Source organism: Sander vitreus, chromosome 2 (genome assembly GCF_031162955.1).
Source record: "Sander vitreus isolate 19-12246 chromosome 2, sanVit1, whole genome shotgun sequence".
Classification (NCBI taxonomy): Eukaryota; Metazoa; Chordata; class Actinopteri; order Perciformes; family Percidae; genus Sander; species Sander vitreus.
Window position 1 is genome coordinate 10,904,395 of NC_135856.1, and position 13,405 is coordinate 10,917,799.

Genomic DNA, 13,405 nt, shown 5'->3' on the forward strand with positions numbered 1-13,405 from the left:
GCATAGAACCGCGTTCATTGCATTTAAAAAGTGCCATTTTGAATTGCAAAATGTGTGTAAAGCAGAAAATGTGTTTAGACTTTTGGAGACTTGAGAAAAGGTTTAGTTGTGCTATGCATGTCATTTTAATGTGTTAGCAATTGGAAAAACAGTTTTGACAGCAGTTTGTTAGCATTTGAACAAAGTGCTGGAAATCCACAGTGTTGTGCAGGTTGTGGTTAAAGCCATTGGATAAGTGTGTAGACTTTTGAAAACCGTGTTCAACCAATGAAAAACAAGTGTGAAGAGTTTTGCACATGTGGCTCCAGTTGTGCCCACTGTCGTTTAGCAATTGAAAAAAGAAGAATCAGGATGATTTAAAAAATATTTGTCAAACCTTTCTTTTTTAAAATATTGCTGTTACTGTGTACTTTTTGGGGACATGATCAGGACCCAAAAAAATGAAATTTATTATTTTTATTTTTTTAGACCAGAAAGATAAGCAGCTACAGAAACACTGAGGATGAAGAAATTGTGGTCTTAACCATGAATGTATTCACACTGTAAGTAAAAGGCTCATCATAACTTTCACCAGCCCTACAAGTGCTGCAGCTTAAAATTCCAAGAATTCTCTTAGAGGACAATAAACAATAAACAAAAAGCCGCAGAGCATCTGCTGCAGCTTGGCCTGATAACGTGGGTGTGTACTCATTTGGCTGACAGGTCAAAGTAACAAGCTGTCTATAGTATGTGGTGTCTGGGAAATTTATCAGATCTTGTGATGGGTGTGTGTCACGTCAGTGTATCAGATCTTGTGATGGGTGTGTGTCGGGTAAGTGTGTCAGATCTTGTGATGGGTGTGTCGGGTAAGTGTATGTGTGATGGGTGTGTGTCAAATTTAAGACCTGTGAATGTCTTTACATTTCAGAGTTATTGGTAATAATAATAATAATAACTTTTATTTATATAGCGCCTTTCAAGAAACCCAAGGACACTTTACAGAATTACTGTGGCTAAGCTAAAGGAGGTTGTAGGCTGTGGTAAACAGGTGGTGTTTCAGGAGTTTTTAAATGTCCAGGGATGTAGCATTTCAGATATCTGCAGGGAGGGTGTTCCAGAGGGATGGGGCTGCAACCCTAAAGGCTCTGTCGCCGAAGGTACAGAGTCTGGTGTGGGGAATGGAGAGCAGGCCAGCGTCTGAGGACCGCAGGTTTCGGGGTGGGGTGTATGGATGGAGGAGGTCAGAGAGGTACTGTTGGGCCAGGTCATGGAGGGACTTGTAGGTGAGAAGGAGGATTTTATAGGTGATGCGGGACTTAATTGGGAGCCAGTGAAGGTGGATGAGGGTTGGTGGGGATGTTCTGCCAGGTCTTGGTGTGGGTAAGGACCCTGGTGGCAGAGTTTTGGACATACTGGAGCTTGTCTAGGGTTTTGCTGGGGACCCCAGACAGGACTCCATTGCAGTAGTCCAAACGGGAGGTTATGAAAGCATGAATGAGGGTTTCTGCCACGGAGTTAGAGAGTGATGGCCGAAGTCTGGAGATGTTTTTGAGATGAAAAAAGGCTGATTTGGTGATGGATTTGATGTGAGTATGGAAAGAGAGGGTGGAGTCCAGGATTACGCCAAGGTTGCGGACCTCAGAGGATGGGCAGATGGCGCACCCATCAACATCCAGGATGAGATCTCCAACTTTCTGGTACAGCGCCTTGGGTGCCACAACCAAGAGCTCTGTTTGATAATAATGACTCAAATGTCACAAAAATTCCAACAACTGTTAGAATCATGTTTCTGCGGGGTTTAATTTACTGTAAAGCTGCTCAGATTTACTCATTAGTCAAAACATTTTTCTATTGTGTGAATTCTCAGCTTCCCATTGTGTTGCTGTCATTTCTACTCATGAATCAAAGTGGGTAGTGGCGTAGGTCATATGTAATCACTCTGTAGAGTAAATCCAGTTGATAGGTGATGCTTTCACAGCCTGGTAGAAGATATTTGTGTTTCTGTTTTTCTAGACATTGTACATCACATGTTGTCAGTGGCAACTGGATACACAATAGCTGGGCCACTTGTAGAAAATCTATACAGTATGTAAACAGCGTTAATGTCAACCACGTTCTCTGTGGTATTTTTAGTAGAAGGGTAGAGTGTACGTCATCTGGAAAGTTCAGGCCAATCATTAAATTAAACACACTTTGCCTTTTTTTCAAATGAGATGTATTACCATTCAGCTCTACCTAAAACGGAAAATGAAAAACTGTTGTCTACAGCCCATACAGGGTTGAAATAAGGCACACAAATGCTACATGAAAATGGGAAATAATGAATTTGTATGTCTTGTTCCAACATGTGTTAATAATTAGAATAATAGTAACTGTTTAGAGATATCTGATTCGAGGAAGCCAGTTAAGAACACCAGAAAATCAATTTTTTTTTTAGTGGCTACACAGTTACATCAAATCCTCTGTATTGGCCAAAAAAGGCTCTAAAGGAGTATTGGATTTCTTATGTAAACACATTGACTCGTTTTATTGTTATTGCAGTGAAAAAGAAGGCCTTTCCAGGTAAGCGAAAAGCATAATAATGGATTTGTGGGTATAGTGGTCCATCGCTTCCTTTACGCACATCCTGCCAATGCATCCGTCTACCAATCAATCAGTGAACACTGTTATCGATCCCTGATTTGAGGCTATATTGATCACACCAAACTTGTGGTATAAAAAGAGCAGATCTGCTCGTTGTGCACCAGAAGCGTCACACTTGTTGTGCACATACAGTCTTCACAGGTAACAGGTAACTTTTTTTCGTTCAATTCATTTTTAGATTGTAGATAGAACTATTTTGTCACTTCAAGTTAATATAACTTTTGTTTTTTCTTCTTGTACGCAGACATGTCAGGGAAAGTTATTGTGGTGTTTGCGCTGTTGGTTGCACTGCTAGTATTCTCTGCAGCTGAAGAGGCTGAAGAGACTAATCTGCTACAGCAGCTTCTAGCCAAGAGGGAGAAAGTGAGAGGCTCAACTGACAGACAGAAGCCGGCGCCTCAGGCTTCCCCTGCACGGATGGAGAGACGGGCACACCTATCGGAGGATGAACGGGAGATTATGACAAAGCAAATAATGCAAGCAATTTCAGGTATGCTGTGGGTCGGGGTGTGAAAGTTCTGCTCTGATTGATTTTGTTTTGCTTCTGTCATTACACAATTGAGTGATTGCATGATTAAATGAGTTGGGAGCGATCTAAGGATATGCTCACATCCGTGTACTGCACCCTTGTGTGTGGTTCATGTAGGAATGGTTTGTTCACAGAGATGAACTCTGAGTGCATGTCGGATCGGGACTACCAGGGCTGGGTGGACTTCGGACGCCGGGACGCAGAATGAGACACAACAATGCCAACAATGACCCGAGAGCTCAGACTTACGGCTTTTTGTTCACATCTTATGTAAAGTCAATGTTTTACTTTCACTGCAACTTTATAAATAAAACCATTTTGCAGAATTATCACAATAGTCTTATCTGTCTTCATCGCTGCCATGAGGTAAAAGAGAGACGTATTCAACTTTAAAGGATGGAAATGCAAAGTTTTATTCACAGGTGGTACAATTTACACACATTATACAGCTCTGATGTTAACACAGGACAGAGCAAACAGTAGTGCAGAGAAACAGTAGTTTGGTTAATTTAAGTCAGAACACAAATTATTAGAACTTGTTTGATTTCTTCCCTTTTTATCCACAGTATCCTATTACTTTTTTTGCTACAGTTGATTGTTCAGAAAGATTTGAAAGAAACATATCGTTTAAATAATTAGGACCACTCTTCTGCTTGTCTTTAAATGAGGATGCCAAAACTATTCAGATTTCATTTATATCCCAGCAATTTCAAAATTCCTGATAACGTGAAATGCAGCTGATTTGTACAAGCAAGATTTTTCAGTCAACACAGTGCAGTATTATATACATATTGCTTATAAAAATCCCATTCACTGTCTTTGATGCAGCATGGCAGACCTGATTTGTTTTTGTTGAGGTTTTGCTCAGGACAAAGGTAAGAAATCCCAACAGCTTGCAGGTGACACTGTACTGTATGCAGCCATAACATGTGCTATGTGAAAGCAGGTGATGAACTGTAGAGCAGCTGAAGGATGTCAATATTTTTCAGTTCAGTCAGTGCATCATCTGTCATCGCAATGCTTCTTGGATCAGTTTAAGTGTTTAATTCAGTATAACATGACACTCTTATGTACAACATGCTTTTCTCAATGTAGCAGCTAATAAGCAGGAAGACCAGAGTGTACTTTAGTGCATTTGAAAGTTCTTCAGTGTGACAGCATTGGTTTGTGGTTTAAACTAACAATAATTTACTGCACATATTTTTTACTTTAACTTTCCCAAATGACAACTTTGTTATATACACATAAGTGATGTTCCACTTTGGAAACAGCAAAATGACAGATGAGGTTGTTTTTTTTTTTTTAAAACCAGCGGCAGGGTAAACGTGTAAAATGACAATCACGAAACAAGGTATAAAACTTTTTTTTCTTCATGAAGTTTTTTTTGTGTAAAAAGAAGCTATTTCTGCAGGTTGCAGTCAGACAATTGGGGGTTTTCCTGGGATGAAGATGCCACACACACACACACGCACCTACTGTACACAAACTCATAGAAAAGAATATTACTGTACACTACCGACAATTTAAAGTATGGCTCTAGCAAATTCTGTGGCTTTTGTTTTCAAAACACCAGAGCTGTGGGCCCTGAACTGCACAGTGGGGATCCCACGGCTGGATGTAGTCACTACGGTGAATGCGAGAGGAGCAAGTGGTGAACAGCCCTCAAACATTCAGAGGATGACTGACTGCTTCTCTCTCCCACTTGCGGCCAGTCGTCCCCCAGGCTGCCACTCTGTGCAACCCCAGATGTTGAAGCTTCTCCACCAAGTTCAAACTGAAAATGTTCCTTCTTCCCTCATTGTCCAATAGTGAGCCTCCACATTTGTCTTTTGCTGTGGAGAGGGAAGGTTTTGTACTATGGCTGCAGTGCAGGGGATAAGGGAAGGCTGAGATGCCACGCTCATGCAGCAGCTGCAGGAGACCCAGTGATGAAGCAGATACATCTGTGGTGGTGGTCTGGCCTCCCAGGCCAAAGTGCTGCTGGTACGATGGCGATGAAGTGCTCATGACCTCACAGTTCCGACAAGATGGCAGGCCGAAAGAGTGAAGGCTGCCAGAAGGAAGAAAAAATAAAAATTACAAAAAACAATAAATAGGAGCCGTTTCTTTTCGCACAAACATGCAAGCTCATACACAAATAATAAAAACAAGAACATTTTAACAGTTTCAGTTAGTTTATTTGTTGTTAGTGTCTGTCCATCATTGCTGTAAGATGGATAAACACGATGTTAGTGTGGCAGCGGTGATGAAACAGGATCTGGCAGTTTGCTAAGATGGAAATGTAGAAAGGGAAGAGACATTAAAACGTGTAGTGTTACGAGCCAAGGATATGTGGGGAGTACAGTGCAAACTAGTTAGAGCAGTGTTAGTAGGAGGAGCCAGAAGCACAGTGCATGATAGTCCCATAAAGTAGCTATTATCATTTCAATTAGGTCAGAGCAAATGTTCTTATACAAAGCCTTATAATTATTAAGCTTAGTGTTATTTAGTTAAACAGACATGGTACTGGGCCTCCGGAGTTAATATTGAAATCCAGCATTCATAGTGTATCCATAACCCTCAACTCTTACTTTGCCCCGAAGGCTCCTTTTAGAGTTGGAGAAAGAGCCTTGACAGACGATTTCTGCCACTGTGGGAGGTAAAGAGCAGAAGGTAAAGGGGAAGAAAAAGTAGCATGGAAGAAAGGCAATCTGGAACATCCACACTTAATTGAATGAAAGTGACGCTGCAAAAAAATTAATAGTGGATTAGTGAACATACAATACTCTTTTTCAGGAGTTCATTGTTTATGGCAACTCAGGTACATCACAGCAATACAAAATCAAGTTCAAGCTTAAACTGAACTTCAGGGCTGTGAAAAATACACAAAGACAACACAGCATTCTAATTTGTTTACAGTATGTATATTCTTACCTAGTGGAGAAGGAGGGGATGAGAAGGGAGGGTTGGAGGACTTTGCAGGTGGTTATGGTATGTGTGGGAGAGGTCTGAGGGAGGTTGGGACCAGATGGAGAGACTGCGAGGTCATGGAGGCAGAAACGGAGCATTAAACTACACATGATGAAAATTATGTTCAATGAGAAACTGCAAGAGCTAATAAAGCTGGAAACTAAAGTAACACTCCATATAAATAATGGAGAGAAAGCACTTAACATGGATTTTAGAGTGGATTGAATGAAGTGACAAAGCTTTTGTGTGTGTAGAAATATTTTATTAACAAAATGTGTGTATCTGTGTTCGTTGCAAAAGAGCTGTGTGCAGTCATTGAGGAAGTGGTTCAAGGAAATGTCTCTGACGCATAGAACTATACTTTAAGCCTTTTATGGCATAAGAGTGCACTGTGTACCAGACAAATACGCAGAAAAACAGGAAAGAAAGTTGAAGTTAAGAGAACAGACAAGGAAGTTGCGCCAGACAGAGGCCCCAACCTTGGTGTGTGTGTTTGTGAAAGATAACAGTTTAGAAACTAGAAGACACCCCCGTGAGGAGAGAATTAAAAACACAGGGAAAGAATAGATCGGCGTTCATTTGAGAGGACAACTTGGTGGACCAAGCTCTGACTTTATGTCTGTCGCTAGGGAAACTTAGTCTCTGTTTGTGAACCCACAGCTGTGTTGTAACTCTTATGCTGGACTCAGTTTGCTTAACTGAACTCTTCGTCTCAGATTGATCCTTGTGTTCTGGTAAACTTAAGTCCGATGAAAGAAGGCGAGGGAATTAATGAATTGGAGTCAGATTTGACAGGCCTTAGGGCCTTATTTCGGACAAATTCCCACTACGTGTGTGTGTGTGTATATGTATGTACAGTTGTGTTCAGAATAATAGCAGTGTGTTTAAAAAAAGTGAATAATGCTCAAAATCCTTAGAATAGCTTTTAATTCCATAATATCAATGTATTGGGAACACTGCATATTCAATTCCAAATCAAAACATGACCAAAATTGATCACATTTGTGTTCTACCTTTACTGAAAGTGAAGAAAAAAGGAATATTAGGCTGACAATTTTGATCAATTGAATCAGTCCACAGAATGTTGCCCCATTTCTCCTTTGGCCAGTCAATGTGTCCTTTTTCGACCTATTCAGTACATGTTTTTTTCAGCAATGGGACTTTGCGGGGGCTTCTAGCTGATAGCTTTGCTTCACATAGCCTTCTTCTGATCATAACAGTACTCACAGGTAACTTTAAGTCTTCCTTGATTTTCCTTGAGCTGATCATTGGTTGAGCCTTTGCCATTTTGGCTATTCTTCGATCCCTTCGAATGGTAGTTGACTGGTTTTTCCCACGTCGTTCAGGCTTTGGATGCCATTTCAAGGCATTTGAAATCATTTTGGCTGAGCAGCCTATAATGTTCTGCACTTCTTTATATGTGTTCCCCTCTCCAATCAACTTTTTAATCAAAGTTTCTCAGAGCAATGTCTGGAACGACCCATTTTGCTGAGTATTTCAGTGTGAAATGCACTATAACCAGCATGCAAACAACATTTACTTCCTTCCTTGACACATTATGGGCCATAATTGACACCTGTTTCTTCACAGAATCAATCACCTCACTAATTGAAGACAACACTGCTATTATTTTGAACGTGCCCCTTTTAATTACAGATTCAATTACACAGAATGAGCAGCATGCATATCATGACTGTTGGGTCTGTTGGTTTTCTATGACTCTACAACACCTACTAGTAAATTTGCCATGTAGAAATATCACTTCTACCAAAAAATTTGATTTGAGGTTAGTGATGTTGGACTGCTATTATTTCGAACACAACTGTGTGTGTGGGTGTGTGTGGGTGTGTGTGTGTTTAAGTGTGTTTAAGTGTGTCCTACCCATGCCATGTACTCCAGAGAGCTGCGACAGGTCCGGTTCATCCTCCTCCAGGTCGTTCAGACTGTAGACGTGTTGTATGTCGACCTCGAGCTCCCTGAAGTCTTTAGTCAGGACGCCCGGACGTGGATGTAGGATGCCTCCCAGGTTTGGTTTGGCCAACTGCTGCCACTGGTGCAGAGTCACCGAGCCTGACAACCGTGTGCAGTTACGTGTCATTTATAAAGTTAGAAATTAATATGATTTATTTCAGATTGTTTGCCTCTTGAGCACAAAAAAGTTAGGGAATTTTTTTGCATTTGCACATTGGCAGTGGGAGTGACAATTGAACACCTCAGGCTCCCCATGTCAATTGCTCCATCTCAGAAATGCGGTACAATTTAAAAAAAATAGTAGGCCTAGTGGGGCCTTAGGTATGGAAACTTTCGGATTCATGACCCTACATGGTAAATCACACAATTGTCACAACATTATTTTTCTCGCCCCACTTACCCGGCATTATTAAACATATCAGATTCAAACTTTATTCAAACATAAATTCAGCTACAGTAGCTGGCATACATGGGGGGAGAGAGGGAAAGAAAAATGTACGTGATAGTAGAACGTTGTCACGCAGACTAACGTCAAAAATGATTCAGCATTCTTCGTCTTGTTTGGATTTGTACCAACCCATGCTCCATTGTGACTCTACATAAGCTGGGATGAGCTCCAAGAAATAGATAAGACACAGTATAAAGCCAACGCTTTTACCTTCCAGAGGTTTGACAATCTGCAGGCGGTCAGGCAGGTAGGACCTGGATCCTCCTGAGGAGCCACAGGAGGGCCGTGAGCTACCATTGGAGTAGTTGGTGCCTGTCGATGCTGCTGGGCTGGAGACCAGGCTGTCATTTGGTGTCAGGAAGCCACTAGAGCACTCACCCTCTTCACAGTCCGCTGCCAGGGCATGGAGTTTACGCTCACGCTCCACATCAAAGAAAGGCCGCTCAGAGGAGTGGTTCTGCTGGCGGGCTGACAAGCTGCGCAAGGCTGCCTCAAGGTCCTGGCCTCCTGGTGTGCCTGGCTGGCCCAGACGCTTTGGCCCGCTAACACTGGTGTGAAAAGATCTGACAATGTTTAAGCTGCTGCAACCCTGTGTACCTTTAAGTGGGTTAATCATTATCAACTCATGTTGTAAAATCATTTTAACTTGTAGTCAAGAAGGTTTCTAAAAATGCCAAATATGCATATAAAATGATCAAAAATAGATCTGGAATTTTCCATTTGATATAATATTCCATGCGTAACTATGCACATACATATACACTGCATATATGCACACTCAAACACACCTGTTGTCTTCCTTTTGAGCACTATTGGAGCTGGGCTTGTCCTCCAGAGTAAGGCTGGCATTGTCTGAGCCATAGTAGCTGGTACGGGGCGTGCTGGTACAGCTGGAGTGAATGGACACAGGGCTGGAGCCTGGCAGCCCTGGGGAGTGGCACCGAGACCGCAGCCTCACGGCCTTGTTCACCACCTTTACAGTTTCAAACACACGCCACGGGTGGTTCCTGCCAGGAGAAACGGGCATGGGCATGGCATGAGTGGCCATAAAAAGATTACACACAATCTACATTATTCATGTCAGTTGCGGACCTGTTTGAAAAGAAGCACACTCTACTACCCTGTAATGCAATCACTGTATTTTTCAAGCTGCAGTAGGCAAATTGTTAATTATTTAGAAGCAACAAATGCTGTGTATAGCCATGTTTATTAGTAAAACATAAGCAGGGCAGCATGTCAGAAGCTCAGAAACAGGTGTACTTAAATTAAATTGGTCTTCTCATTTCAAAGTAAAATGCACAGGATCCCATCTAACCAATGAGAAGACTGAGGGAGGAAGCACAACTCTGTCCAGTCAGTTACCTAGTCTGAAGCTGGGGGGGGTTTGCCACCTCCCCCTTTCAGTCCCCTTTGCTTTAAAGTTGTTACTTTTCATGTTTCTCCATTTGCTGTGTTACAGTAGAACAGTTAGATTAAGCCTATTAGTTACACCCATCCTCCAGGGATGTATCACAATGCACTGTAATTCTTTGGCGATTTTGAATGAGGACAATTTGAGAATGGGTCTTTTTTTTTATTATTATTGGAGCCGCCAAGTGTGCACTGGAGGAAAAAGGTCACCTTTAATACTATGTTTTTTCCAATCATAATAAAAAAACACTGTAGGTTTGCACCACCTTTGAAAACGTATTTTCATGCTTTACCAGTACCGTGTGGGTGTGGTTTGAGATTTGATAGTTACCTGGCAACAAAAACAAGCAACCTCAAAACTGTCATCACATTTTCATTCAAATGTTGCTAAACCGAGATTGGTGCAGGGAATATACTAACACAAGTACAGAAATATTTCTAAAGAAAATCTCTGAAAGCCCAAACAACATGATTGAAAGCTCCAGAAGAGTTACTGAACGGACCTCGTAGTGAGATTATTTGCACAATTGGCTCAACTGCTGTTTCCAAAGTCAAGATTCAATTCTAGAATGAACTTTTCCCCAGCATTAAAATACAAACATAAATAACAACACCCACTCAGAGAGCCTGGACTGACAAACATTTGTTTTCATTTAAAATACACTTTATACCAGTGTATAGTCACCTAACAATAGCTACAGCAGCTGCTTCCTTCCACAGTAGGCTACAATATCTTTGGTCATCGACATGGGAGGCGGACGCAAGAGAAAAATCAAGGTAAGATTCAGCACTGCACGTATCTTATGAAGACTTTTTTTTGGGCCCTTTATTTCTGCCTTTATTGGATAGGAAAGCTGAGATATGAAAGGGGTAAGACATGCAGGAAAACCATCACAGGTTGGATTCGAACCCTGGACCTTCTGCCTCGAAGAATAAACCTCTGCATATGTGTGCCCGCTCTACTAACTGAGCTAACCGGCCACATGAAAACATTTTTTTAAATAAATAACCAGACTGGCAGATAGTTTGAACTAATTAGATAAAAATACAATATTATAGTAATGTTAAAAGAATATGGCAAGCATTTTAAATCCATGGAAGATGTTACGGATATATGATAATACAACAAATGGCGTATTTCAATGACAAACAAACAGCTCCTGCTTTGGTGGGGTCTTAAACTCAACTTTTGTATGAAAGGAAATATTGCTAAATTCAAACTTGCAGTACATTTACGTTTAAGTTTACCCAGAAAGGTCTCAGCCCCTGACTTCACTTAAACACGTTATACTGTAGTCATTAGCTGAATTTGTGTGCTTCCTGTGATAGACTTGAAGCTAAATTCAATTCAAGTCTTTAATGAAAAGAAGCTCTTTATTGCTACAGATTTCTTTGACATCAGATGTAAAAGGCTACAATACATACTACATGAACTGTAAGTGTCTGATTGTGATTTTAACACTACATAGTCAAAGCCAGAGACAGTAGAAAATAAAACTGGAGGCCTGGGAGGTCAGGCTCAAGGAGGAGTGGAGGAGAGAGGTAAAGGTATGTTGGTTTATTTTAATTTACACTGATTATTTTGCTTTGGAAAAAAATTATAACTGGATTCTCACAACTCATCCCTTGAGTCTTTTTTTTCCAGGAGCTTTGCAAGAAAGAGTTACCCCTCTTCCTCTCCTTTATCTTTTTTACGATAGCTCAGTGACTAGCACTGCAGCCACATGAGAAATAAAATTGTGCTAGTTTATGATGAAGTGCTGTTTAGATGTCCAGTGTTTTAACAAACAAAAAAATCAAGGATAAAGACCAAGACAACTAGATGTATATCTATTGGAACAAATGAGACTCGGAAGGGTTGTGGCTTAGCTTAAGCTAAAGGTATAAGGTTTTTGAATTGCATCAAATAATGACTCGCATAAAGTAAATTTCCTGGGTTTTATCCAGCTAGAAATGGAATGGTTGAGAACATTTCAAGCAAAGCCTTCCACATATGAGAGCACACATACAAAAACAGACTCACTTGTACTCTGAGGGTGCCGGGGTGTCCAGGCCTTTGCGGAAGGTGCCCTCTATCTCGGCTGCCAGTGAGTCCATGGGGAGGACAGAGGCCAACGAAGTGTACCGCTGCACTGTGCTGTTGGGCAGGCTCTTATTCCTCAAGTTCTTAATGTCCTCTCGGGCCTCGCAGAGCATGTCCTCACACTGCGAGTACTTGTCCCGCAGGTCCTTGAGCTGCAGACAGGGGGAGACATATCTGTCAAACTGTAGTACAAGAAGAATACATAGTAACATTCACAACGCCAGAACTGAATATCCACATATAAAGTATAGTTCTGCAAAGATGCATATAAACAGGTCTGTGTGGGGACGCACAAAAGGGGTTTCTGGGTAAACATGTGAAGGCTCTCAGAGTAACTGATGTATATGGTGAGGGATAGTGCACATTAACCAAATCTCAACTACACACTGTCTGAATGTGCAGTGCTGTCTGACACACAGACCTCCTTATCAAACTCACAGAGGTCTGCTAAAAACTATTACTATTGTGTTATCTTAGAACATCAGTAGCAGCTGTTCGATTGGAAGTAAATTTTAAAACGGCCACCTTCATAAACAGCACTTCAGTGCACAGGTAAACATTGGTAAAAGTCTAAGGACAAACTTAAGTGCTTGACCTTTTCAAAGCCTCCAGATGATTGACAAGAGCTGGCAGAGCTGGAGGCCTGTTAACAGACTGACTGGTTGAGTGAGGAATGTCAGCCAGAAGTATTTCTGTTGGGCTGACATCCAATAGAAAGAAGCAGTCACTCGCACTCAGAATGTTTTTTCTGAACATTGTGGTTTGCCGATAATTACATTCAGTAAAAGAAAGTTGGCTTTGTAAACGCTGACACCAGTGCGTGTTTGATTGATGATTTAAAAAACACAAAAGCATGTTTTAGGTGTTCACATTCTAATTATAGCCAATTTTTGAAAGGAAAATGAAACTGAGCTGAGGCAAGAATGTGAAAGAATTCTAACTGAACTAAACCGCCTACACATGATCCACGGAAAAACTGCGAGGTAGGGCGCAGAGCAGAGAGGCAAAGCGCAGCCCAATAAGGTGGGGAAACATTGGCGTCAGTGTTGGTGTTGCCAAAGGTCTTCGTTTGCGGCCGTTGAGACTGCAACACAACCCCGGAGATTCCAAACCAAAACGGGTTCAGAAGTGTTTTCAAATTTCTCTGGTTTGGGGGCTCTGAAACGCCAGAGCACTGTAAATGTGAGGTGTAAACTAGGGATGCACCGAATCCAGGATTCGGGTTCGGATTCGACCGAATATTGGGCTTTTTTTCCACCGAACCGAACCCTACTCTTGCACTCCGCGCACTACGTTGGTCGACGTAATGACACCGCCATTGATTACAAGAAGGGGTTTACGTAGGTGGACCATTCAATGCAGTAGGTGTGAAAGTGAAAATGGAACTTGTGAG

The 13,405-nt window shown here is 41.5% G+C and overlaps 2 protein-coding genes across 4 annotated transcripts in view; one reads left to right on the plus strand and one right to left on the minus strand.

Moving 5' to 3' along the window:
• The first annotated feature begins 1,129 nt into the window (after positions 1-1,129).
• Positions 1,130-3,480, plus strand: LOC144529389 (uncharacterized). 3 transcript variants are annotated; one of them, XM_078268463.1, is made up of 3 exons: positions 1,130-2,763; positions 2,867-3,112; positions 3,286-3,480. In XM_078268463.1, the coding sequence occupies exons 2-3, from the start codon at positions 2,869-2,871 to the stop codon at positions 3,357-3,359; spliced, it is 318 nt and encodes a 105-aa protein (XP_078124589.1). In that variant the 5' UTR covers positions 1,130-2,763; positions 2,867-2,868; the 3' UTR covers positions 3,360-3,480. The 3 variants fall into 3 exon arrangements, 2 of the variants coding, with proteins under 2 accessions (XP_078124589.1, XP_078124580.1); XM_078268454.1 differs by having other exon boundaries at positions 1,131-2,770; XR_013502988.1 differs by lacking the exon at positions 1,130-2,763 and having other exon boundaries at positions 3,025-3,112; positions 3,269-3,480.
• Positions 3,481-3,539: 59 nt separating this feature from the next.
• The window catches only part of hap1 (huntingtin associated protein 1), a gene marked incomplete at its 5' end in the record, with an annotated part of 25,515 nt that continues 15,649 nt past the window's right edge, over positions 3,540-13,405 (minus strand). The window contains 6 exons of the mRNA XM_078276965.1: positions 3,540-5,201; positions 6,065-6,167; positions 7,982-8,170; positions 8,730-9,082; positions 9,308-9,526; positions 11,953-12,164. Coding sequence (XP_078133091.1) covers positions 4,814-5,201; positions 6,065-6,167; positions 7,982-8,170; positions 8,730-9,082; positions 9,308-9,526; positions 11,953-12,164 — 1,464 coding nt within the window. The remainder of the gene's footprint in view (positions 5,202-6,064; positions 6,168-7,981; positions 8,171-8,729; positions 9,083-9,307; positions 9,527-11,952; positions 12,165-13,405) is intronic.

Bases quoted from the DNA above. Each gene is read 5' to 3' on its own strand.
- LOC144529389 (XM_078268463.1), top strand. From the start codon at position 2,869: ATGTCAGGGAAAGTTATTGTGGTGTTTGCGCTGTTGGTTGCACTGCTA. The intron at 3,113-3,285 runs GTATGCTGTGGG...GTTTGTTCACAG, and splicing joins AATAATGCAAGCAATTTCAG to AGATGAACTCTGAGTGCATG.